Genomic DNA, 24,927 nt, shown 5'->3' on the forward strand with positions numbered 1-24,927 from the left:
ATCCTTGAGGGGCTGGGAAAGCAGAACTTGGGGTAGGGCCAAGGGACACACAGGCTTTTCTGAGGCAGGCCACCAAGTGAGGGCATTCCTGGGCACAGCCTGAGCTGGAAACGTGGCCTCCTGGCTCTCTGCTGGTGGCTGACTCAGAGGTCCTTAAGAGCCCTGCTCTCTTGTTGAGTTGGCCAGCAGAGGAGGTGGGGACACAGGCTTGGACTCCCAGCAGGTGTTGGGGCTGAAGTGCCCAGAGGTGTCCCTGGAGGCCCCTGTGTGCCCAGCCAGTGCGGTGCGCACCACCCTCTTAGGCAACAGGAACAACACAAGAACCTGCTATGGGCTTCTTGCCCGAGCTTCTCCTACTGGCCTCATTCTTCCCACCAGGTAAGCTTTGCGGGCCTAGTGCCTGTCTTCCAGGGCCCAGCCTTCATAAGTCCAGCCCTTGGCAGATTAGACTATGCCTGGGTCACAGGTTTGGTTGCTGAGGTCAAGGGAGAACCCAGTAGGGCAGTGGCCGGGAGCTGGGCAGGAAGCTATGATCTGTCTTGGAGCCAGCCTACCGAACCTCTGAGCAGCCTTGGGCGGTGGACTGACCCCGGGGCACTGAGAAGGGCTGCTCTAAGTGTGCATTTCTTGGGGTAGGGCAGAGTTTGGGAGCCCATCTGGAGCACCTTCCCTGGGGCAGTTCTCTGGGCTCTGTATCACCCTCCTCTCTGTCCCCCTGCCATTCTTCCCCCAGGGCAGGCCTCATGGGGCGTCTCCAGTCCCCAGGACGTACAGGGTGTGAAGGGGTCTTGCCTGCTTATCCCCTGCATCTTCAGCTTCCCTGCCGACGTGGAGGTGCCTGACGGCATCACGACCATCTGGTATTACGACTACTCGGGCCGGCGGCAGGTGGCAAGCCACTCAGCCGACCCCAAGCTGGTGGAGGCCCACTTCCGCGGCCGCGCCGAGTTCGTGGGGAACCCTGAGCACAAGGTGTGCAACCTGCTGCTGAAGGACCTGCAGCCCGAGGACTCTGGCTCCTACAACTTCCGCTTCGAGATCAGTGAGGGCAACCGCTGGTCAGATGTGAAAGGCACCTTGGTCACAGTGACAGGTGATAAGTGGGGTGGCCTCGCTGCTCCCCGGGAGGGATTCCCAAGCTGCTTCTGGACCCCTTGGCTCTCAGCCCCAGCCCTTGTGCTGACTCTAACCCCAGCCAGTCTCAGCCTCCGTTCCAGCCCTGGCGTAGGCCCAGGCCTGGTTCTCCCTTGTTTTCACCCAAGTGGGGCTGGAGTAGAAAGCACCTTTCCTTTCCTTCCCCTAAAAGGCCCCTCCCCAGGGCTCTCTCCTCAGCTGGGGTTTCCAGGGCAAGGGATCTCAGGGGTGGTGAAAGAGGGTCCTGAGCGCTGCTGTCTGTGTCCTCAGAGGAGCCTAGGGTTCCCACCATCGCCTCCCCAGTGGAGCTTCTCGAGGGCACAGAGGTGGACTTCAACTGTTCCACCCCCTACGCATGCCTGCAGGAGCAGGTCAGACTGCAATGGCAAGGCCAGGACCCTGCTCGCTCTGTCACCTTCAACAGCCACAAGTTTGAGCCCACCGGCGTCAGCCAGCTGGAGACCCTCCACATGGCCATGTCCTGGCAGGACCACGGCCGGATCCTGCGCTGCCAGCTCTCCTTGGCCAATCATAGGGCCCACAGTGAGATTCACCTCCAAGTGAAGTGTGAGTTGTCTGGGGACACACCCTTGTGGCTGAGCACATCTGTGGCTCCCTGACAAAACCCAGCCCCTCTCCAGCCCACAGAAACGGAACCTTTGCTCCTGACACAAAACCAGGCTGCACCTGGGCCTCCAGGGTAGGGCAAGTGGAGAGACACTGCTGAGCCCCAAGGGCTTCGTTAAATGGTTCCCTTCCACCTCCTACTGCTTCGAAGGGGCTTGTCCTTGAGGCCAGGTTGGGCAGAGAAAGGGAGACACAAAGGGTTGGGGAACAGGAGCTCCCACACAACTTCAGGGTTGGCAGCAAGCGTCCTGGGATTTCCCCCGCACTGGAGGATGCTGTGCAGGTAGGGTTTATCCCTTTCCTGCCTTAAGCCTGCTCATGACAATGGGGACCAGGGTGTCACGCAGGCACAGCTATGAGTCAGTGGGGAGAAAGCCCGGGTTTCCATTGGTTATGCATCTTCCATCTCACATGGGGCAGCCTATTCTAGGACAATCGCTGCTCACAGGCATCTGGCTGCTGGCTCCACCCACCCACTAGCTATGAAAACTTCAGGCAAGTTCCTTGCCTCCCAGAACCTCTGTTTTCTCATGTCTATGGTGAAGATAATAATAGATGGTTCCTGTCTCATAGATTTATGATAAAAATTAAAGGAGATGGGCTGGGCGCGGTGGCTCACGCCTGTAATCCCATCACTTTGGGAGGCCGAGGCAGGTGAATCACTTGAGGCCAGGGGTTCAAGACCAGCTTGGCCAACATGGTGAAACCCCGTCTCTACTAAAAATATGAAAATTAGCCAGGTGCGGTGGCGCGTGCCTGTCATCCCAGTTACTAGGGAGGCTGAGGCAGGAGGATTGTTTGAACCCAGGAGGCGGAGTTGCATTGAGTCGTGATTATGCCACTGCCCTCCACCCTGGGTGACAGAGCAAGACTATGTCTCAAAACAACAACAACAACAAAAAGCAAATAAAGGAGATGACCCAGGTAAGGTATTTAGAAGAGTGTCTGGCACATATTAAACATTTGAGACCGGATACAGTGGCTCACACCTGTAACCCTAGTGCTTTGGGAGGCCAAGGTGGGAGAATGGCTTGAGGCAAGGAGTTCGAGACCAGCCTGGGCAACATAGTGAGACCCTGTCTCTACAAAAAATTAAAAAACAACAATTAGCCGGATGTGGTGGTTTACACCTGTAGTCCCAGCTCCTTGGGAGCCTGAGGCAGGAGGATCACTTGAGCCCAGGAGTTTCAGGCTGCAGTGAGCTATGACTGTGCCTCAGCACTCCAGCTTGGGTGACTGAGCCAGACCCTGTTTCTAAAAAAATAAGAATAAAACACTTGAATACACAGAGAGAGGCTTTGGAACAAGTTTTCAGGAAATGCAGTTTATTTGCATTGTTGGCCTCCTGACAAACTGGGTAACTATTTTCAGAGCTCGTTTGATGCTGCCTTTGGCCCCCTCCCACTAGGTGGTTGGTCCCTTACCAATAGCTTCCACAGGCCACTAAAGCTAGCAGTGGGGTGCCCATGGCCCTGTGTGTGGAGCTCGCCTCAAATAGAGGAGGGGCAATGGACAGCATTGGGAAGCAGAAAACTACAGCTGGTGGGGTAGGCTGGACGCTGGGCCAAGTGTCACGTGATCAGCTCTCAATGGCATAGGAATATGTCAGGCGCAGGGGGGCGGAAAGGGATGGACATGGGTGGACAGAGCATGCCCTGGGTGGGGACTGAAGGGGACTGCTGTTTTATCTGGGCATACTTCCTTAGGACAGAGCTTTGAAAGGGGGACAAGAAGAAGTGTGCCGTCCCCTGCCTCCCCAAGCACCTTACCCGATACCCCCCACTGTGCCTTTCAGATGCCCCCAAGGGTGTGAAGATCCTCCTCAGCCCCTCGGGGAGAAACATCCTTCCAGGTGAGCCGGTCACACTCACCTGCCAGGTGAACAGCAGCTACCCTGCAGTCAGTTCCATTAAGTGGCTCAAGGATGGGGTGCGCCTCCAAACCAAGACTGGTGTGCTGCACCTGCCCCAGGCAGCATGGAGTGATGCTGGCGTCTACACCTGCCAAGCTGAGAATGGTGTGGGCTCTTTGGTCTCACCCCCCATCAGCCTCCACATCTTCAGTGAGTTCTTGGGAAGGTTGAAAACACCTTATTGGCCAGAGAATAGGGAGGGGCTCAGGCCTGAGGGACAGAGAGGTGACAGGGCAGGGCAGAGCCAGCAACTGGCATAACCCGGTGCTTCCTGGATGCATGTGTGGCGTCCCAGCCTTGCCTTACCATGAGACAGGTGACAATACCCCCATGAAGCGGTGGGATGTCAGGGGGTCCTGGTGAGCCAGACGAACAGATGCAGAGCACTCCGGGAGGCTCCACTGTAGTGGCAGGCGGGTGGTGTAGGATGTGCAGAGATTGAGGCTGATGGGCGGAGACCTGGGGACTGTGTGGGGCTGGGGCTGGAAGTCGGCTAGGATCCCCCATCACTCCCTGTGCTGCCCTTGCAGTGGCTGAGGTCCAGGTGAGCCCAGCAGGTCCCATCCTGGAGAACCAGACAGTGACACTAGTCTGCAACACACCCAACGAGGCGCCCAGTGATCTCCACTACAGCTGGTACAAGAACCATGTCCCGCTGGAGGACGCCCACGCCCATATCCTCCGGCTGCATTCCGTCACTAGGGCTCATACTGGCTTCTACTTCTGTGAGGTGCAGAACGCCCATGGCAGCGAGCGCTCGGGCCCTGTCGGCGTGGTAGTCAACCGTAAGTGGCTAGGGTGGGGTGGCACCGGACACAGTCAGAGCAGGGCCAGACAGTGGAGCCCCAAGGAAGGGTTGGGGTCCTGGGCATGGGAACTTCAAGGCCACTTACCTGGAGGTGGCCTTGAGCTCACGTCCCAGCTCTGCACACCTGGGCAAGGTTTTGACCTCCCTCCTATTTTATAAAAACTTTTTATTTGGAAGTTTAAACTTATGAAAAGTTGCAGCGAAAGACAAAGAATGATTATATACCTTGAACCTAGATTTCCCATTTATTAACATTTCGGCACATTTGCTTTTTTTTTTTTTTTTTTTTGAGACGGAGTCTCGCTCTGTCGCCCAGGCTGGAGTGCAGTGGCCCGATCTCAGCTCACTGCAAGCTCCGCCTCCCGGGTTCACGCCATTCTCCTGCCTCAGCCTCCTGAGTAGCTGGGACTACAGGCGCCCGCCACCTCGCCCGGCTAGTTTTTTGTATTTTTTAGTAGAGACGGGGTTTCACCGTGTTAGCCAGGATGGTCTCGATCTCCTGACCTCATGATCCGCCCGTCTCGGCCTTCCAAAGTGCTGGGATTACAGGCTTGAGCCACCGCGCCCGGCTGGCACATTTGCTTTATCTTTCTCACTGTCTACACAGACACACACACGTACATACATACATATAAATGTATGGATATAGACTTGCATATATACATGTGTACATATATGGGCACTTGTGTGTATGCACATCCACTCTATGTGGACATGGGCACATATACATATATGCACACTCTCTATATATACATATGAATATGTTATCTATCTATGTATCTACCTACATATTTGTATTCCTGTAGCTGCAGACATGATGCTCTTTACTGCTAAATTCCTAAGATCATTCTCTTACATAACCACAATGCAATGATCATGATCAGGAAATTTAGCATTGATGGAAGACTTTTTTTTTTTGAGATGGAGTCTTGCTCTGTTGCCCAGGCTGGAGTGCAATGGTGCGATCTTGCCTCACTGCAACCTCCACCTCTGGGGCTCAAGCGATTCTCCTCCTGCCTCAGCCTCCCAAGTAGCTGGGATTACAGGCACCCACCATCCTGCCTGGCTAATTTTTGTGTTTTTGTAGAGACAGAGTTTCACCATGTTGGCCAGGATGGTCTTGAACTCCTGACCTCAGGTGATCCACCTGCCTCGGCCTCCCAAAGTACTGGGATTACAGGTGTGAGCCACTACACCCAGCTGATAGAAGACTATTATCTAAGCTATAATAATTTTACCAATGGACCTAATACTGTCTTATGTAGCCATCCTTTTTCTGGTCCAGAATATAATCATAGTTCACATACTGCATTGGGTCGTTGTGTCTCTTCATTCTCTGTTAGTCTGGGACTGTTCCTCAGTCTGGTACTGTTCCTCAGTCTTTCCTTGTCGTTCTTGACATTGAAACTTGCAGAGTTCAGGCCTGCTGTTCTGAGGGGTCCCTCACTCCACATTTACCTGACTTGAAAGGCCTGAGACCATTCCCTCTGGTGGGAGGCTGCAGACGGACGTCCTGCTCTGCCCTGTCAGGAGGCACTCCCTGGCAGCTTGTCCCATTGCTGATGATGCTCACTTTGGTCACCTGGCTAAGGTGCTGTCCCTCACCAGATCTCTCTGTTAATTTTCTCATCTTTGAAGTGGGGCTCCTATTCCCACTTGCAGGGTGGCCTCGAGCACTGCCTGGGACAGCAGAGTGATGTGCCCAGCCCAGCCAAGGACAAAAGTGTATTCAGCAGGCGCTCAGGCGCTTTGGGATCACCCCCTTCTCCCAGGGCATTGTGGGACAAAGGGGTGCAGAGGTCACGGGTTGTATCAGGGTATCCAGGGAATAAGGGTGACAGGCCTGCCTCTCGTCTCCATACAGACCCGCCTCTCACCCCAGTCCTGACAGCCTTCCTGGAGACCCAGGCGGGACTTGTGGGCATCCTTCACTGCTCTGTGGTCAGTGAGCCCCTGGCCACACTGGTGCTGTCACACAGGGGTCATATCCTGGCCTCCACCGGGGACAGTGATCACAGCCCACGCTTCAGTGGTACCTCTGGTCCCAACTCCCTGCGCCTGGAGATCCGAGACCTGGAGGAAGCTGACAGTGGGGAGTACAAGTGCTCAGCCACCAACTCCCTTGGAAATGCAACCTCCACGCTGGACTTCCATGCCAATGGTAAGACGGGCACCGGCAGCCAGGGAGAGTGGAGGGAGCCTGAGGAGGAGCCTGCTCCAGCCCGTTCCTTCTAGAAGTCTAGTGGACTCAACTGCAGGACTGAGCTAGCTGGCTAGGTCACATGAAAGGGGCTGTGCAATGACCCAACCTCAGAGCTACCTGAAAGACAAGGCAAAAAGGGAAACACAACAGGTCACATCATTCCTTTGCGTATACACTGACTCTAAACGTGGAGAGTCCCTCAGAAGCATTCATTATGCCACAAAACTCCAGCCTGGGAGACAGAGTGAGACTCAGTCTCAAAAAAAAAAAAAAATTGTTTGAAATGGAGTCTCAATATGTTGCCCAGGCAGGCTGGTCTGGAACTCCTGGCCTCAAACGATCCTTCTGCCTCAGTCTCCCAAAGTGCTAAGATTACAGGCGTGAGCTACCATGTCCAGTCAAGCCAGGTGCTGGACATAAGCCTGGGCTCTGGCTCTGAATCTTCCACCACGCTGCAATCAGCTACTACCAATAGATCTGATTTGGCATTCCAGGGCAAACCCTCTTGATCCACCACAAAGCCCAGACAGTAGTGTGGGGGAAAGGAGAACCCTGGAGGGCTTTTTGTATAGGGCAGCATGGGGGGGTGGAGAGGTGGGACCCTTCCCAGCCTCTTCCTCTCCCCGCAGCCGCCCGTCTCCTCATCAGCCCGGCAGCCGAGGTGGTGGAAGGACAGGCAGTGACACTGAGCTGCAGAAGCGGCCTGAGCCCCACGCCTGATGCCCGCTTCTCCTGGTACCTGAATGGAGCCCTGCTTCACGAGGGCCCCAGCAGCAGCCTCCGGCTCCCCGCGGCCTCCAGCACTGACGCCGGCTCATACCATTGCCGGGCCCGGGACGGCCACAGTGCCAGTGGCCCCTCTTCGCCAGCCGTTCTCACTGTGCTCTGTGAGCAGCCACCACCTGCTGCAGCCTCCTGCAGGGACCCACCAACCACCCCACCTCCTCCTCCTCCTCCAGGCCCCCCAACCCTGTCCTGCCCTGCCCTGCCCTGCCCCAGGATTTACATCAGGCCTGGGTCACAGGCCGGCCACGATGGGCCTCTCTACCTGGGACTAAAGTTTAGGAAATGAGGCTGGGGCCTTCTCTACCTCTCCACATCTTTACCCTCCAATCCCAGCCCTGTGGGCTCCTCTGTCCCAGCCTCAAGCTAAGCATGGGCACCACATCCATGCTCTGTCCTCATGGGTGAGCCCTGGGGCACCATACTCCTCTGTTTGTGCACATGCCCCACAGGCTGCGCTGGGCTCCCATAGACACCAAGGCAAAGCCCCTCAGCAGAGGGACAGATGGCCCCTCTGCATCCACCAAGCAGGGAGGCTCCATATGAGACCAAGGGCCTGATTCCAGAGGCTTCCCCTGACACGCATGTGCCGGAGCCACATCCCAGAACTGTCAGAGGGCAGTCGCCTCTGCAAGGTTTTCTGGTGTCTGAGTGAGATCACATGGGGGCCGTGGCTGATGGCTCTCTTTTGGCCACCTGTCTCCAGAAGCCTTCAGGAAGAGGCCATTCTATGCATTCACTAGTATCACAGGATCTGGCTTGGAGATCAGAGATAAGCTGCAGGGCAGACCTTGAGGGGAGGCTCGTGGTAAGGCATTGGCTGCGGGGTGGGAGCAGAGAGCACGACCCCCAGGGACTGCTAGGTGGACACCCTGCTCAGCAGCAGATGGCACTTACACAAGGTGGCAGTCAGCCCATATGGTACCTTTGTTTGAGCTAGAAAATGGTGCTCCTTCTTCTGGGACGACTCAGTCAGCATCAGGGCACAGCCTAGCTTGAGGAGCATGAGCTGAGTTCCACCTACCCTGGTCTGATTGCCCTTGTGCAGGGCACAGTCTGCACAGCTGTCTGGGGCAGCCCTGGGGATCTGCCTTTGTCCAATGTATTCTGGGAGCCTAGCCAGGCTTGTGGGGTCCTGGCAGCGACTGTGGGATGAGTGCCCATGTTCTTCCTCCCTGCAGACCCCCCTCGCCAACCAACGTTCACCACCAGGCTGGATCTTGATGCTGCTGGGGCCGGGGCTGGACGGCTAGGCCTCCTTTTGTGCCGTGTGGACAGCGATCCCCCCGCCAGGCTGCAGCTGCTCCACAAGGACCGTGTTGTGGCCACTTCCCTGCCGTCAGGGGGTGGCTGCAGCACCTGTGGGGGCTGTTCCCCACGCATGAAGGTCACCAAAGCCCCCAACTTGCTGCGCGTGGAGATTCACAACCCTTTGCTGGAGGAGGAGGGCTTGTACCTCTGTGAGGCCAGCAATGCCCTGGGCAATGCCTCAGCCTCAGCCACCTTCAATGGCCAGGGTGAGTTGGGCAGGGAATGGGCGGCCTGGGGACAGGGGCTGGAGTTCTGGACTGTTCTGCTCCCGGGAGGATCTAATCAGGCAAACCCACTCTGTGCAGCTGTGGAGGCCCCTTGCTGCCCTCCTCCACATTCAGGAAGAGCAGAGCTGCTCCTTCCCATGATCTCTGTTCAGGCCGGGGACAGGCGATACAGTACACAGCTGGTCTCTGAGGAAGGACTCCCCAGCTGGGACAGTTGGGCTACCTTGTCCTCCTTCCCCGTACTGCAACCCTCTCTGCCCAGGGCCCGCACAGTCCCCAGGGCCCAGTTCTCCCAGGCTGCCCTGTGAGCTGGCTTGCTTTTCTCCCCAACCCCGTGGGCACCCCAGGGGGCCTCCTTCCTGTTCCTTCCAGACGAGTGGCTGGACCCCTGACTCCTGGGGGCAGGGGGTGGTCAGTGAGCCTGTGCTGCCTGCTCTCCAGCCACTGTCCTGGTCATTGCACCATCACACACGCTTCAGGAGGGCACAGAAGCCAACCTGACTTGCAACGTGAGCTGGGAAGCCGCTGGCAGCCCTGCCAACTTCTCCTGGTTCCGAAATGGGGTGCTGTGGGCCCAGGGTCCCCTGGAGACCGTGACACTGCTGCCCGTGGCCAGAACTGATGCTGCCCTTTACGCCTGCCGCATCCTCACCGAGGCTGGCGCCCAACTCTCCGCTCCTGTGCTCCTGAGTGTACTCTGTGGGTGACTAGCATGGGCAGCCTGGGGACTTGGAGGGTGGAGGGGTGGTCTGGGGAGAACCAGGGGTTGGGCTGGGGTTTGGGGAGGAAAGAGGGTGGCTTAGGCTGTGTGTGTGGCAGGAGGTGGGGGACATAGTGTGGCAGTTGTAATATGGTGAGCTAGGCTGCGTGGCCTCAGCTCACTCTGTTCCTGCAGATCCCCCGGACCCTCCAAAGCTGTCAACCCTCCTAGATATTGGCCAGGGCCACATGGCTGTGTTTGTCTGCACTGTGGATAGCCGCCCCCTGGCCCGGCTGGCCCTGTTCCATGGGGAGCACCTCCTGGCCACTAGCCTGGGTCCCCAGGTCCCATCCCGTGGTCGGCTCCAGGCTAAGGCTGAGGCCAACTCCCTGAAGTTAGAGGTCCGAGAACTGGGCCTTGGGGACTCTGGCAGCTACCGCTGTGAGGCCACAAATGTTCTTGGATCAGCCAACACCTCACTCTTCTTCCAGGTCCGAGGTGAGTGTCAGTCTTCTGAAGATATGGTAGACTCTGATGCCCTGGGGGCTACTCTGGTCAGACTTTGGGCTGGGTATTGTGAATTTTATGCAGAAATGTGTCTTTTTTAGTCCTGGTAAGGGCAGTTTCCAGCCAGCCAGCAGAAGGCCTCCCTTTGCCTCCTGCTAGATATTTTCACCTGTAATAACTGCAGCAGCCATGAGGAGGCAGTGGCAATTCACAAGGGGGCTTGCTTGGTGGGAGCTCTTTCTGAAATAACTTACTTTGTGATCATAAAATTTTGTTACATAGTAAGCATTCTCATAAATATGTATATTTATATTATGCATATATGTTTATGTATGATATATACACATACAAATATACATTGTGTATTCTTATGCATAATATATTCATATTTATTTATATACACATATACATGTGTGTGTGTGTGTGTATATGTATATATAGTCTCTATAAAAATCCTCCCTTGGCCAGGCGCGGTGGCTCAAGCCTGTATTCCCAGCACTTTGGGAGGCCGAGACGGGCGGATCATGAGGTCAGGAGATCGAGACCATCCTGGATAACACAATGAAACCCCGTCTCTACTAAAAAATACAAAAAAGTAGCCGGGCGTGGTGGCGGGCGCCTGTAGTCCCAGCTACTCGGGAGGCTGAGGCAGGAGAATGGCGTAAACCCGGGAGGCGGAGCTTGCAGTGAGCTGAGATCGGGCCACTGCACTCCAGCCTGGGCCACAGAGCGAGACTCCGTCTCAAAAAAAAAAAAAAAAAAAAAATCCTCCCTCAGGCTGGGTACCATGGCTCATGCCTGTAATCCCAGCACTCTGGGAGGCTGAGGCAGGCAGATCACTTGAGGTCAGGAGTTCAAGACCAGCCTGGCCAACACAGTACTAAAATTACAAAAATTAGCCAGGTGTGGTGGTGGGCATTTGTCATCCCAGTTACTCGGGAGGCTGAGGCAGGAGAATCATTTGAACCTGGGAGATGGAGGTTGCAGTGAGCCAAAATTGCACTTCACTCTGGCCTGGATGACAGAGTGAGACTCCGTCTTAAAACAAAAACAAAAACAAAACAAAACAAAATTCTCCCTAAACAAATAAACCAGGACAAAGGAAAGATAATACCCATAATGCGAAGGTCAAAGGAACACGCATGCTTCTTCCACCACGGTGACCGACAGCACCAATTTTGGGGCATTTACTTTGAGCCTTGGTTCTGCGTATCTTTTCTTACTTAGCATACCTATTTCGCAGGGAGAAATTGAAGGTTCGAGTTTTAGGAGCTTTTTCCCAGTTGCATGACCCTTCTGGCTGTGGTCTCAGGCGTGGTCTGTGCTCTTGCTTAGCATTCCAGCTGTCCCTCCATCTCACTCCCTGCACCCTGGGATTCTCCTGCTTCAGACCCAGGGGCCACCGAGGAGCTGCCCTTTGCCTGGTCTGCAGTTCCTGTGCTTTTGTGGCCTGGAGTCTGGATGCAAGGCCGGCCTGTTGAGGGCGCTCAAGATCACATAGCTGCTAACATTCCCTTCCAAGCCCTCAGTCACCCATGCTGAGTCCAGCTCCTAATTAGGACAATGGCCCTAGGATGATCTAAATCCCTCCCTTTTCAGTACTTTATGGGTTGAACCAACATTTGTCAGGAGCTAACACATGCAGGCACGGTGCCTGGAACTGGGGTCACAGGTCACACAAGTCCAGTGCCCATGAGGCTTATGCTTTGGTAGGTGAGATATGACTGACACAGTAAAACCATCCCACCAGGTGGTGGGAGGTAAATGCCAGCATGGAACCTGTGCAGGAGAGTGGGGAGCAGGAGGGACAAGGCATCGGGCTGAGTGGGCCTTGGTGGTGGTCTGGAAGGGGCTGCAGCTCCAACTCACGGAGTTGGGTTGTGTAGTCCTAGGTGGACACGCACATGGTTCCAGACTGTGGGAGGTGTGGTGGAGAGCCCTCACCTGCTCTTGGTTTCCCCTGCAGGAGCCTGGGTCCAGGTGTCACCATCACCTGAGCTCCAAGAGGGCCAGGCTGTGGTCCTGAGCTGCCAGGTACCCACAGGAGTCCCGGAGGGGACCTCATATCGTTGGTATCGGGATGGCCAGCCCCTCCAGGAGTCGACCTCGGCCACACTCCGCTTTGCAGCCATAACTTTGACACAAGCTGGGGCCTATCATTGCCAAGCCCAAGCCCCAGGCTCAGCCACCACAAGCCTAGCTGCACCCGTCAGCCTCCACGTGTCCTGTAAGGACTTTCATCCCGTCTATGTGTTGGGGAAGGAATGCAGTCCCCTGGTCCTGGGCTCTGTCATGTGACAGGGCCCTGGATGAGGGACCCCCTGACTGGGTCCTGACTACTCCCCACCCTGTGTAGATGCCCCACGCCAGGTCACACTCACTACCCTGATGGACACAGGCCCTGGGCGACTGGGCATCCTCCTGTGCCGTGTCAACAGTGACCCTCCGGCCCAGCTGCAGCTGCTCCACGGGGACCGCCTCGTGGCCTCCACCCTACAAGGTGTGGGGGGACCTGAAAGCAGCTCTCCCAGGTTGCAGGCGGCTGTGGCCCCCAACACACTGCGTCTGGAGATCCATGGGGCGATGCTGGAGGATGAGGGTGTCTACACCTGTGAGGCCTCCAACACGCTGGGCCAGGCCTCGGCCTCAGCTGACTTCGACGCTCAAGGTCAGTGTGTATGTGTGTGTGTGTGTGTGTGTGTGTGTGTGTGTCTTCTTTAAAAGAGGAGAGGAGGTGGGACAGGGTTCTAGAAGCCTGGAGGCGTAGGAATAATCCCCATTCCCACCCTTCCTAAGGGTGGTGGACTCCAGACTTGAGTTTCGTGGGAGAACCTTTTTTAAACACCAAATTTTACATGCATGCCCAGTGGATAAAACTAAAGAGGGAATTTCAGGAGAAAGTGCAGCAGGGGAGGGGAGGTCTGCGGTCTCCCCATTTGCCCCCAGCCATGGTCAGGGAGGGGCTCAGGGCCTTCCAGGACTCTGCGGAACTCCACTGGGGACCACTCAGGAGCCAGCGGACTATTCCCAAGCTTGACCTCTGAGCCCCATTTATAGGTGGGCCACCTGGGGCTCCCAGAGGCCAAGGGGCTCCCCAGCAGTAAGGGCAGCTCACCCACATGGAGACAGGTGGCTTGCTATACACAGCCTCAAGACCCTCGCTGGTGTCCTGTGCTCTCCTCCCCAGCTGTGAATGTGCAGGTGTGGCCCGGGACCACTGTGCGGGAGGGGCAGCTGGTGAACCTGACCTGCCTTGTGTGGACCACTCACCCGGCCCAGCTCACCTACACATGGTACCAGGATGGGCAGCAGCGCCTGGATGCCCGCTCCATCCCCCTGCCCAACGTCACAGTCAGGGATGCCACCTCCTACCGCTGTGGTGTGGGCCCCCCTGGTCAGGCACCCCGCCTCTCCAGACCTATCACCTTGGACGTCCTCTGTGAGTCTGGCTGGATGCAGGGTGGGGCTGGCAGGTGTGACAGCAGCGCACAGGGATCAGGGCATGGCCAGAACCCCACAGGTGTCCAGTGGGGAACTTGGTACCCAGTAGCTAGTGGAGCACTGGGCAAGGAGCATTACAGTAGGGGGCACTGGGGTGAGTCCTGTCTGGGCAGAGGAGCAGTGCCTCAGATTTGGTGGTTGGGAGCCATTGGGGTGGGGAGGCAGGGCCCTCCTGAGTTTGAATGCCACCTGCAAACTGGCCTCCTGCAGGCTGCCGCCTGTGACTCCTTGTAAGCCTCTTGTGCCCTGCAGACGCGCCCCGCAACTTGCGCCTGACCTACTTCCTGGAGAGCCGTGGTGGGCAGATGGCCCTGGTACTGTGCACTGTGGACAGCCGCCCGCCTGCCCAACTGGCCCTCAGCCACGCCGGTCGCCTCTTGGCCTCCTCGACAGCAGCCTCTGTCCCCAACACTCTGCGCCTGGAGCTGCGGGAGCCACAGCCCAGTGACGAGGGTTTCTACAGCTGCTCTGCCCACAGCCCTCTGGGCCAGGCCAACACGTCCCTGGAGCTGCGGCTGGAGGGTGAGGCAGGGCCCAGGCCAAGCCCACTGAGATGGAAACCCACCGTGGTGTCTGGCTGATCCTGGCCTCCTTGGTACAGGTGCACGGGTGATCCTGGCTCCAGAGGCTACCGTGCCTGAAGGTGCCCCCATCACAGTGACCTGTGAGGACCCTGCTGCCCGCCCACCCACCGTCTATGCCTGGTACCACAATGGTCGTTGGCTGCAGGAGGGTCCAGCTGCCTCGCTCTCATTCCCGGTGGCCACGCGAGCTCATGCAGGCGCCTACTCTTGCCAGGCCCAGGATGCCCAGGGCACCCGCAGCTCCCGTCCTGTTGCCCTGCAAGTCCTCTGTGAGCAGGGGGTCCTTGGCCAGGGCTGCCCCGGAGGAGGGTGGTGGCGGGTGTGCTGGGCTCTGGTGGGAGTGGGCACAGGGCTGCAGTGGGCCCAGGAATAGGCAGTTGGGGAATGAGGACATAGGTGCTGGAGAAAGAGACAGTCCTATAAGCCCTGCCTGGAGTACTCTGCCCATAGGACTCCTGGGAAGGTGTCACTTCTAGGAAGTGGCCATTGGTCCAGAGGCTTCAGCCTGGCCAACCCCAGGCAACTGGGCAATGCGCAGTGCAGGGTGCCTAAGCAAGGCCCGCATCTGTGCCCTGCCTGCCCACAGATGCCCCTCAGGACGCTGTCCTGTCCTCCTTCCGGGACTCCAGGGCCAGATCCATGGCTGTGATACAGTGCACTGTGGACAGTGAGCCACCTGCTGAGCTGGCTCTATCTCATGATGGCAAGGTGCTGGCCACGAGCGGCGGGGTCCACAGCTTGGCATCAGGGACAGGCCACGTCCAGGTGGCCCGAAATGCCCTACGGCTGCAGGTGCAAGAGGTGCCCGCAGGTGATGACACCTATGTTTGCACAGCCCAAAACTTGCTGGGCTCAATCAGCACCACTGGGCGGTTGCAGGTAGAAGGTGAGTGGGAGAGGGGAAGGAGGAGGGGCTCTGATGCTGTCAGGTCCAAGTCTATGAGAGGGGCTGGAGCTCTCACTAGAGCGGGCTGTCTGGTCTGAGAAAGCCCTGCCTTGAGAAGCCTAATCTGATGGAGGAGGCACAGCTCCCACTGGAGGGGGCACAGTTCCACCTTGGAAAGCCCAATCCCAAGTCAGACTGAGACCTTCCCACAATGTGCAGAGGCCCCTCAGAGGCCCACCCCGAGGCCTACAGATCCCCAACCACCTATCTATCCTCCACCCGCAGGTGCGCGCGTGGTGGCGGAGCCTGGCCTGGACGTGCCTGAGGGCGCTGCCCTGAACCTCAGCTGCCGCCTCCTGGGTGGCCCTGGGCCTATGGGCAACCCCACCTTTGCATGGTTCTGGAATGACCGGCGGCTGCACGTGGACCCTGTGCCCACTCTTGCCTTCACCCACGTGGCTCGTGCTCAAGCTGGGATGTACCACTGCCTGGCTGAGCTCCCCACTGGGGCTGCTGCCTCCACTCCGGTCATGCTCCGTGTGCTCTGTGAGTGTGAACCTCCTCCCCTGTCTTAGTCTCCCCACATCTCACACGCCCACCTCAGTTCTTCCTCCTCTTCTGTCTGCCAAGAGTGAAGACTTCATGGATATTGAGTTCTGGGTTGGAATCCTGGCTCTCCCGCTGTCTGGTTGTGTGATCTTGTAAAATGGGGAATACATCATTCACCTCATCTTGCAAGTAGTATAAGAAATAAATGGATGGGCACGGGGGCTCATGACTGTAATCCCAGCACTTTGAGAGGCTGACGTGGGTGGATCACTTGAGGCCAGGAGTTCGAGACTAGCCTAGTCAATATGGTGAAACTCCGTCTCTACTAAAAATACAAAAATTAGCACGGCATGATGGCACATACCTGTAATCCCAGCTATTCAGGAGGCTGAGGCAAGAGACTCGCTTGAACCTGGGAGGTGGAGGTTGCAGTGAGCCAAGATCGCCACAGCGCACTCCAGCCTGGGTGACAGACTGAGACTCTGTCTCAAAAAAAAAAAAAAAAGAAAGAAAGAAAAAACCAAAAGAAATAAAGCATGCTGAGTGTCTGGCACACAATAGACCCTCATCAGTCTTGGGCTCCCACTCCAGCCTTCACCAAAGCCTACACTGTGTCAGTCAGCTATTGCTACCTAACAAGCCACCCAAAAACTTACTGTTTCAAACAAAAGCCATGTTATTTGCTCAATTATGTGGGCTTGGCTCAGCTGGGGAGTTCTTCTGTTGTTCGCACCTCATGTGGCTGCAGCTGTCCAGTGGTCTCAGATGACTGCACACTCGTGGCTGCCGGTTGGGCCACATGTGCCCAGCAGGCTGGCCTGGGCTTCCCACGTTGTTGTGTTCCAACAAGCAGAACAGAAGCTACAGGGTCTCTTGAGGTCTGGCTCTGAAGTTGCACAATGTCACTTCTTTCTGCAGTTGGTCAAACGGAGTCACAGATTCAAGGACTGAGGAAATAGGTTCTGCCTCTTAATGGGAGGAGCAGCAGTCACTGTGCATGGGTGCGGGGGGGGGAGGAATTTGTGGTCATTTTCTGCAATCACCACACTCCCTTCCTCCCACAGACCCTCCCAAGACGCCCACCATGATGGTCTTCGTGGAGCCTGAGAGTGGCCTCCGGGGCATCCTGGATTGTCGAGTGGACAGCGAGCCCCTTGCCAGCCTGACTCTCCACCTTGGCAGTCGACTGGTAGCCTCCAGTCAGCCTCAGGGTGCGCCTGCAGAGCCACACATCCATGTCCTGGCTTCCCCCAATGCCCTGAGGGTGGACATCGAGGCACTGAGGCCCAGCGACCAAGGGGAATACGTGTGTTCTGCCTCAAATGCTCTGGGCTCTGCCTCTACCTCCACCTACTTTGGGGTCAGAGGTAAGGGGAGGGGGCTCCATCTCCCAGGCCACTCTGCACAAAAGCTCAGTTCTTAGGCCCAAAGGCTTCCTTCCCTGTATCCCTTCTGCTGCAGCACAACTTGCCTGTCTACTCTAAACTGATTGCTAGGGGCTCCCTTGTGTGGAGAGATAAAGCAGAAGTTAGAAGGTTTCATCTTGGGTGGGTCCCCTTGGAAGGAAGCACTGGGGGCCTGCAGCTGTGGCTGCCCTGAGTCGCCCTCTGTGTTCCAGCCCTGCACCGCCTGCACCAGTTCCAGCAGCTGCTCTGGGTCCTGGGAGTGCTCCTGGGCCTCCTGCTCCTGCTGTTGGGCCTGGGGGCCTGCTACACCTGGAGGTAGGTCTGGAGCCAGGGGTGGGCCAGAAGATTGGGGTAAGGCAGCCCAGCTCATCTTCCCCCCAAATTCCCCCAGGTCCTTTAGGACCTCCTATCAAGTTCACAGGCTGCCTACTTCTCAGACTGCCCCTCCAAATTGGGAATCCCTTCTAGAATTGCCCCTGAATCCTCCTTGCTGTAGTTTTCTTCTTTCCTCCTCTCTGCCCTGGCTGTGCTAAAGCAAGGGCTAGGGAGGAAGACAGAGGAAGCACCCACTCTCCACCACACTCTGGTGGTCTGGAGCCAGCCTGTGGGGAGTGGGAGAGGAATGGGGGCAGCAGGTGGGGAGGGGAGAGGCTCTCTGAGTCTACTCTGGGCCTTGCAGAAGGAGGCGTGTCTATAAGCAGAGCATGGGCGAGAATTCGGTGGAGATGGCTTTTCAGAAAGAGACCACGCAGGTATCCATTCAACACATGCGGGCAGATACAATACCCAGCTAACCCACAGTGTCGACTGGCATCTGCAGACTGCTGTCATTTATGAGATGGTGCCTGGGACCAAGGGGAGGCTGGGGAGAGCATGCAGGCAACCAGAGCCCCTCAGGAGATAGGAGAGCCCTGTTCTGCTTGGGGCAGAGAGAATCCCTCTGTCTGCTGGTGGCTGGCTTAGAGGACTGGGGGAGACTTTCTGGACTTAGCAGCATCCCCTCCATTTCCAAGACGCATGTTCTGACTCCCCCACCTTTGATCTGAGGCCTCTTCCCCACTCCCGAGCCTGCCCATCACCTGGGCAGAAGTGAAAGTCAGTTTCTCCTCCCCTGTGGTGTGTCCCTTCTGCAGCTGATTCACCTGGTGGGCCAGGGCTCCAAGTCACGCTTCCAGCCATGCACACTCCCACCCATTCTCTTGGGACCCTACCTAAGGCTAGGGGCCTGGGAGCCTGCCCTGGCTCCCAGAGGCCTCCTGTAACCAGTGTTTTCTCTATGGGAAGTTCACTGATCCTGATGCAGCCACGTGTGAGACCTCATCGTGTGCCCCACCCCTGGGCTGACCAGTGGTATTACCTGCCCTCCAGAGGAGAAGGTGGCCAGCATCTGTGATGACTCCAGCCTGTGAATGTGAATGAGGCAGCATTGGGTCCTGCTTGCCTCTATGAAAACAGCTCTGTGACATCTGACTTTTTATGACCTGGCTCCAGGCCTCTTGCCCCCCTCCCCCCACAAAAATGGGTGGTGAGAGGTCTACCCAGGAGAATGTTGACCCTGGAGGACACTGAAGAGCACCGAGCCGATCATGATGACCACTTCTCTCACTCTCTCTTCTCTGGATCTGCTCCCTTCTCTCCATTTCTCCCGCAAAGGAAGCCCTGCCCTTTCACGCCCTTCTCCTCGAAAGCCACCCTGGACTTTGATTGGATTACAGCATCCTCAGAGGCTCGCCAGGGCACTCTGTATTCAGTAGAGTATCAGTCAGCCTGCTCTAACAAGAGACCAAATACAGTGGCTTCAACATGATAGAATTTTATTTTTCTCTCCCATGCTAGTCTGGCTGTTACGATGGTTTAAGATGGTGGGGCTCAGGATCCTTCTATGCTCCTTTTATCTATCCCTAAGATGTTGCCTTTGATTGTGAGGCTCACCATCGTCCTGCTCTGTCCACATGCCCTCCAGCCAGAAGAGGGAAGAGTGGAGGTAGAAGCACACCCATGTGCATGGTGAACCCAACCCAGAAGCTACACGGGACTTTTCCACTCACTTCCCATTAGCTGGAGTATTGTCACATGGCTACTCCAAGCTACAAGGGAGACTGGGAAATGTAGTTTTTATTTTGAGTACAGAGGACATTTGGAATTGGACTTCCAAAGGACTCCCAACTGTGGGCTCAGCCCTGGGACTTTTGACATTGTTGGGAATGCCATCAGCAGGCTGTGTTTCGTCTCAGTGCCCATCTACTGAGGGCCTGGGTGTGCCACTGGCCATTCTAGTCATGGGCTTCCTGGAAGAGGTGATCACTCTCACACTAAGACTGAGGAAATAAAAAAGGTTTGGTGTTTTCCTAGGGAGAGAGTGAGCCAGGCAGTGGAGTTGCCTAAGAAGACATCCTTGTGCCAGATTTGGCCCCTGAAAGAAGAGATGCCTTCATTCCCCCCACCCCCACCACCACCCGTACCCCCAGTGGCTGGCTACTGCCTTACTGGCACTTACAAGAGTGGAGGGCAGACACAGATGTCGTCAGCATCCTTGTTCCTGCTCCAGATGCATCCCTGTCCATGGCTGAGTGAACTCCTGTCCTTTTCCTGGAGGCCCTGTGTCGGGCTGTTAAAGAGAATGAGTTACCAAGAAGGACTGACGTGCCCCTGCGAATCAGGGACCAAGAAGAGAGAATTCTTGAGTGGGCTAGTGACTCCCCTGCAGCCTGGTGGAAATGGTGGGAGGAGCTAAGAGCCCTCTGCTCTAGGATTTGGGTTGAAAAACAGAGAGAGAAGTGGGAGTTGGCACAGGAGCTAACAGGCTGGGAGGCAGTTGGAGGCCAGGTGAACTTTGTGTGGCAGAGGCCGCACCCTCCCTCATTCCAGGCCCTTTCATTTTCATGCTCCATTGGCAGACTCTTGCTGGGAGCCTGTCCAGAATGTCCTCCCAATAAAACTCCATCCTATGACGCAACTGGAGTGAGTCTCTTTCTTGCAACCCAAACAACTGGGCTAGAACACAGAAGAGTCTCAAGTTAGTGGGGTTTATTCTTAGACACCATCTGTAGGAGAGGGCCAGGGGCTGCAAGTTACATGACATTTATCACAAATTACCTTATGCTGAAGTGATTTATGTCCCTTTCTGCTCCTTGAGGCTCCATATGTTGCTCACATTTGCCACCCACGATGACCAGCCCCATGCATGGCATGCAGCAGGTGGGCATGTGAACTAAGCATTTGTCTTGTCTACATTGCTGACAATGGGGAGGGTGGAGAACATGGACTAAATCCAGAAGTGGGACAGGGAGAGAGCAAGCCAAATGCAGCCAGATGTTTGGGGGCTGTCTGGGGAAGAGAGGGTGAGGGGAGGATTATAAGCAGCCGCTGGAGCTGCGGCTACTGGGGGATTTGGGAATATCTGGCTTGGGAGTCTTCATCTGCTTCCGTGTACTTCCAAGGGGACATATGTCCATCTTGGATCGCAGGGTTCTCAGAGGGATTTGTTGTGTTCGCTTCCAGTGGTCTGAGGCCTCCTGAGACTTTTCGTACATTTAATTGAAGTGTAACATACAGAAAAGTTCACACATTATAAATGCAACTCAAGGACTTTTCCAAAAGCAAACACACCCAGATCAAGAAACAGACCATCCCACAGTCTCCCCTTACACCCTGTACCAGTTGCAGCCCCTACAAGGGTAACTACTATCTTGACTTCGAACACCATAGATTTGATTTGCCTGTTTTTGAACTCTATATAAGTAGAATCACAGAGTGTGTATAATGACTTTGGAAAACTGTTTGACAACATCTATTAAAGTTAAAATACCCTTGCCCTATGAACCTGAAATTCCACCTACCTTGCCAAGGGACAAAAAGTTTCCCTCTAAATGCACCAGGCTGTCAGGGATGAACCCTTGGCTTTGGGGCCCCTGTTCATACACAAGACTTTTTCTGGGGCACCCAAGCATCAGCCTGTCATCTCGAGGTGCCACCCTGGCCATCTCTGAGGGCTGGAGTCAGAGTGCCTCCCTCAGACATCCTGTTCTGCATCACTCCTTGGGAGGAGTCATGTTTACAGATGGTGGTGTCACCCATGCCAAGTACTTCGAAGGGTTAACGCTCACTAGTTTGCCTGTTTCCCAGGACACTTTCCGATGCTCCTCTGGAGGGTGAGGCTAACAAGCTAGTGGAGAAGTCATCTTTCCCAGGTGCTGCTGGGCGCGCCCGGAGCTGCTCAGTGTATCCTAGGATCCCTCTTCCTCAGCTTTGGTTGGATGGCCTCATCTCCTCCACTACAACCTCAAAATGTAAATAAACCCTTGCTCAGAGACTTCAGCAGAAAACTCCTCTGACCTGCACCTGGACACAGCTCATCTGGGTTTGGGAGGTGTCAACTGTGTAAGGAAGACTCTGATCCCCATGTGGCTCTTCAACTGCGCCCCCTCCACAGTCAGTTATTAGCACTGACTATGCTAGGAAGTGAGTAACACACATATTCCCAGACCACATGGAGCTCAGGAGCTTGGGGAGACAGACAGGGAAGTAGACGACTATAGTGCCTTGTGAAACATGTTGCAGGGAGAAGTGTCATTCAGGGGATGCTAACCTGGCTTTGGGTAAGGGACAACCTCTGAATGACAGAACATTAAAGCCATGGCCTGCAGTTTAAGTAGGAGTTGGCCAGTTCGAGGTAAGAACACCAGTAAGCAAGGATCCCAGAGTAGCTCCTAGAGCTGCCTTCTCTACCTGACATCCACACTGAAGCCAGCCCCTCTGTGTTCAACCTTGCTTTACTGAGGAGGTGTCGCTGAGGGGCTGCTCTGGGGGGCTGCTCTGCTTTCCTGTCCCCAACTTGTTCTGAGCTCGAGTCACCTCCATATTGGTGCTCCTGGTTCTCAGGCCTTTGGACTCAAACTGAATCACACCACTGGCTTTCCTGGTTCTCCAGCTTGCAGATGGCAGATCCTGGAACTTTTTGGCCTCCATAATCATGTGAGCCAATTGCTATAATAAATATTTCTCTCTCCCTCTTTCTTCCTCTCTCTCTCCGTGTAAATATGGCTCCAATTATAAGAGCCCCAAACTGGAAAATAACCCTATGTTGCACTGATGAGTAGAGAAACTGTGGTTCTCTCAAACTACGAAACACTATTCAGCAATACGAAGGAATAAACTATTGATAGGCAAAATAGTGTAAATGAATCTCAAAAACATCGGAAAGAGGGAAGGAAGCCAGACACAGAAGAGTACATGCCACATAATTTCATTTATATGAGATTCTAGAACAGGCAAAACTTATCTATAGACAGAGAACAACAGATCAGTGGTTGTCTGGGGTTGAGAGTGGGGAAGTTTGGTTGCGAGGGCACAGGGCTCTTTCTGTGGGTGAGGGAATGTGTCTGTGTTAGAGTGATGCTTATGCAGGTATATACACTTATCAAAATTCATCTTACTGGCCACTTAAAATAAGTGCATTTTATTATGTGTAAATTATACCTTAATGAAGTTGATTTGAAAATCCAAAGTAGTGATAATAAGTAGTAATCTCATAGCTGGGCAGGTGTGGTGACTCACTCCTGTAATTCCAATGATTTGAGAAGCTGAGGCAGGAGGATCACTTAAGCTCAGGAGTTCTTTTTTATTTTTATTTTTTGAGACAGAGTTTCACTCTTGTTGCCCAGGCTGGGGTGTAATGGCACTATCTTGGCTCACTGCAACCTCCGCCTTCTGAGTTCAAGCCTCCCGAGTAGCTGAAACTACAGGCGCTCACCACCATGCCTAACTAATTTTTGTATTTTTAGTAGAGATGGAGTTTCACCATGTTGGCCAGGCTGGTCTTAAACTCCTAATCTCAAGTGATCCGCCCGCGTCGGCCTCCCAAAATGCTGGGATTACAGGCAAGAGCCACTGTGCCCAGCCAAGACCCAGAGTTTGAGACCAGCCTGGGAAACAAAGTGAGACCCCCTCTCTACAGAAAAACTAAAAATTTTAGCTGGGCCTGGTGCTGCGTGCCTGTAGTTCTAGCTACTCAGGAGGCTGAGGTGGGAGGATTCCTTGAGCCCAGGATTTAAGGCTGCAGTGAGGCATGATCAGGCCACTGCCCTCTAGTGTGGGTGACAGAGTGAGACCCTGTCTCTAAATAATACTCATAAGAACAACAAGAGCCCTCTAAATGCACTGATATCTAAGATGTATTAAGTGACCAAAAAAAAAAAAAAAATCAATGTGCGGAAAAATGTTAATAAGAGAAAAAAAAAGTCTGTATTGTCTTGAGTATACATAAAAATAATCTAAAAGCCTATGAAAGAAACTAATCATATTAGTTTCCTGTTGGGGAGGAGAGCTGAGAGCACGAAGACTTTCCCTATGCTTTCTGTACTTTTTGATTTTGAGACATATGAACGTAGGTTTCTCTCACTGCTCGAACTAATCAGATCACTACATTCCAAATTCTCAAAAACAAATAGATTTGCTTAAAAGTAGGCCGGGTGCGGTGTCTCACGCCTATAATCCCAGCACTTTAGGAGGCCGAAGCGGGCAGATCACCTGAGATCAGGAGTTTGAGACCAGCTTGACCAACATGGAGAAACCCCATCTCTACTAAAAATATAAAATTAGCAGAGCGTGGTGGCACATACATGTAATCCCAGCTACTTGGGAGGCTGAGGCAGAAGAGCCACTTGAACCCGGGAGGTGGAGGTTGCAGTGAGCCGAGATTGTGCCATTGCACTCCAGCCTGGGTAACAAGAGAGAAACTGTCACAGAAAAAAAAAAAAAAAAAATTGCTTAAAAGTTAACATCTTGGACGGGCGCGGTGGCTCACACCTGTAATCCCAGCACTTTGGGAGGCTGGGGCGGACGGATCACAAGGTCAGGAGATCAAGACCATCCTGGCTAACAGGGTGAATCCCCGTCTCTACTAAAAATACAAAAAAATTAGCCGGGGATGGTGGTGGCGGGCGCCTGTAGTCCCAGCTACTTGGGAGGCTGAGACAGGAGAATGGTGTGAACTCGGGAGGCAGAGCTTTCAGTGAGCCGGAGAATCGCTTGGACCAGGAAGTCAGAGATTGCAGTGAGCCGAGATCGTGCCACTGCACTCCAGCCTGGCGGCAGAGGGAGACTCCATCTCAAAAAAAAAAAAAAAAAGTTAACATCTCATCCAAATTTACACCGAGTAGGAAAACAAAACTTTAAAACATGAAACAGGTGTTACTGAGGCCAAAAAGGTCTCCAAGGTCTGGGAGTCTGTAGCTTTATACAATTCTGTCATCTGGCCACCGCCAGGAACAAAGGGTTGTTCTGTCCGCTGCACCGCCTTTGCCCAGCAATGAAGCCCCCAAGACCTCCGTCTCTACTGGCTCCCTCCTCCCCGGGGTCAGCGGCTGGCGGCCACTGTGGTTCGGAGACAGCAACACTGACAGCCGCAGCCAGTGGCCTGGACCTTCCCATCCCTGGGGGCACCCAGCGCAGGTGGATGACCCGACTCAACCTCCACCAGGTTCTCCTCAGGGCAGGACGGGTAGCGAGGAGGGCACCGAGATTGGCCCCAGGAGACCACAGAAGATCGCGCTTCTAGGGCCGACTTCAGCAGCGACAGGCGGCCTTTGCCCATCGCCCCACCCCACCACGCCGCGGTCCTCAAAGAACCTTCCCAGAGGTTCTCTACCCCTCTCAGGAGTAGAGGCCCTTTGAGACCGACGGGGAGGGACGGCTCAGGCCGGTCACCCGAGGCCGCATGGATTCCCTTCTCCGCCCAGCTCCACCCCTCGAGGGGCGGCGGTCCGGGAGTGGCGTCCCGGCTCCCCCA

The 24,927-nt window shown here is 55.0% G+C and overlaps 1 protein-coding gene across 2 annotated transcripts; it reads left to right on the forward strand.

The window, feature by feature from the left end:
- Positions 1–329: 329 nt before the first annotated feature.
- On the forward strand, positions 330–20,094 carry SIGLEC1 (sialic acid binding Ig-like lectin 1, sialoadhesin). Of its 2 annotated transcripts, XM_011943303.1 has the most exons (21): positions 330–378; positions 734–1,093; positions 1,405–1,701; positions 3,557–3,823; positions 4,204–4,458; positions 6,346–6,642; positions 7,314–7,571; positions 8,649–8,984; positions 9,447–9,704; positions 9,901–10,203; positions 12,179–12,439; positions 12,569–12,880; positions 13,400–13,651; positions 13,966–14,235; positions 14,315–14,566; positions 14,884–15,183; positions 15,469–15,729; positions 16,797–17,099; positions 17,351–17,453; positions 17,818–17,890; positions 18,423–20,094. In XM_011943303.1, exons 1-21 carry the CDS (start codon positions 330–332, stop codon positions 18,480–18,482), a joined length of 5,127 nt encoding a protein of 1,708 aa, XP_011798693.1. In that variant the 3' UTR covers positions 18,483–20,094. The 2 variants fall into 2 exon arrangements, with proteins under 2 accessions (XP_011798693.1, XP_011798694.1); XM_011943304.1 differs by lacking the exon at positions 17,818–17,890.
- Positions 20,095–24,927: the final 4,833 nt, after the last annotated feature.

The sequence above is a fragment of the Colobus angolensis genome, unplaced genomic scaffold (assembly GCF_000951035.1).
Source record: "Colobus angolensis palliatus isolate OR3802 unplaced genomic scaffold, Cang.pa_1.0 Scaffold219, whole genome shotgun sequence".
Classification (NCBI taxonomy): Eukaryota; Metazoa; Chordata; class Mammalia; order Primates; family Cercopithecidae; genus Colobus; species Colobus angolensis.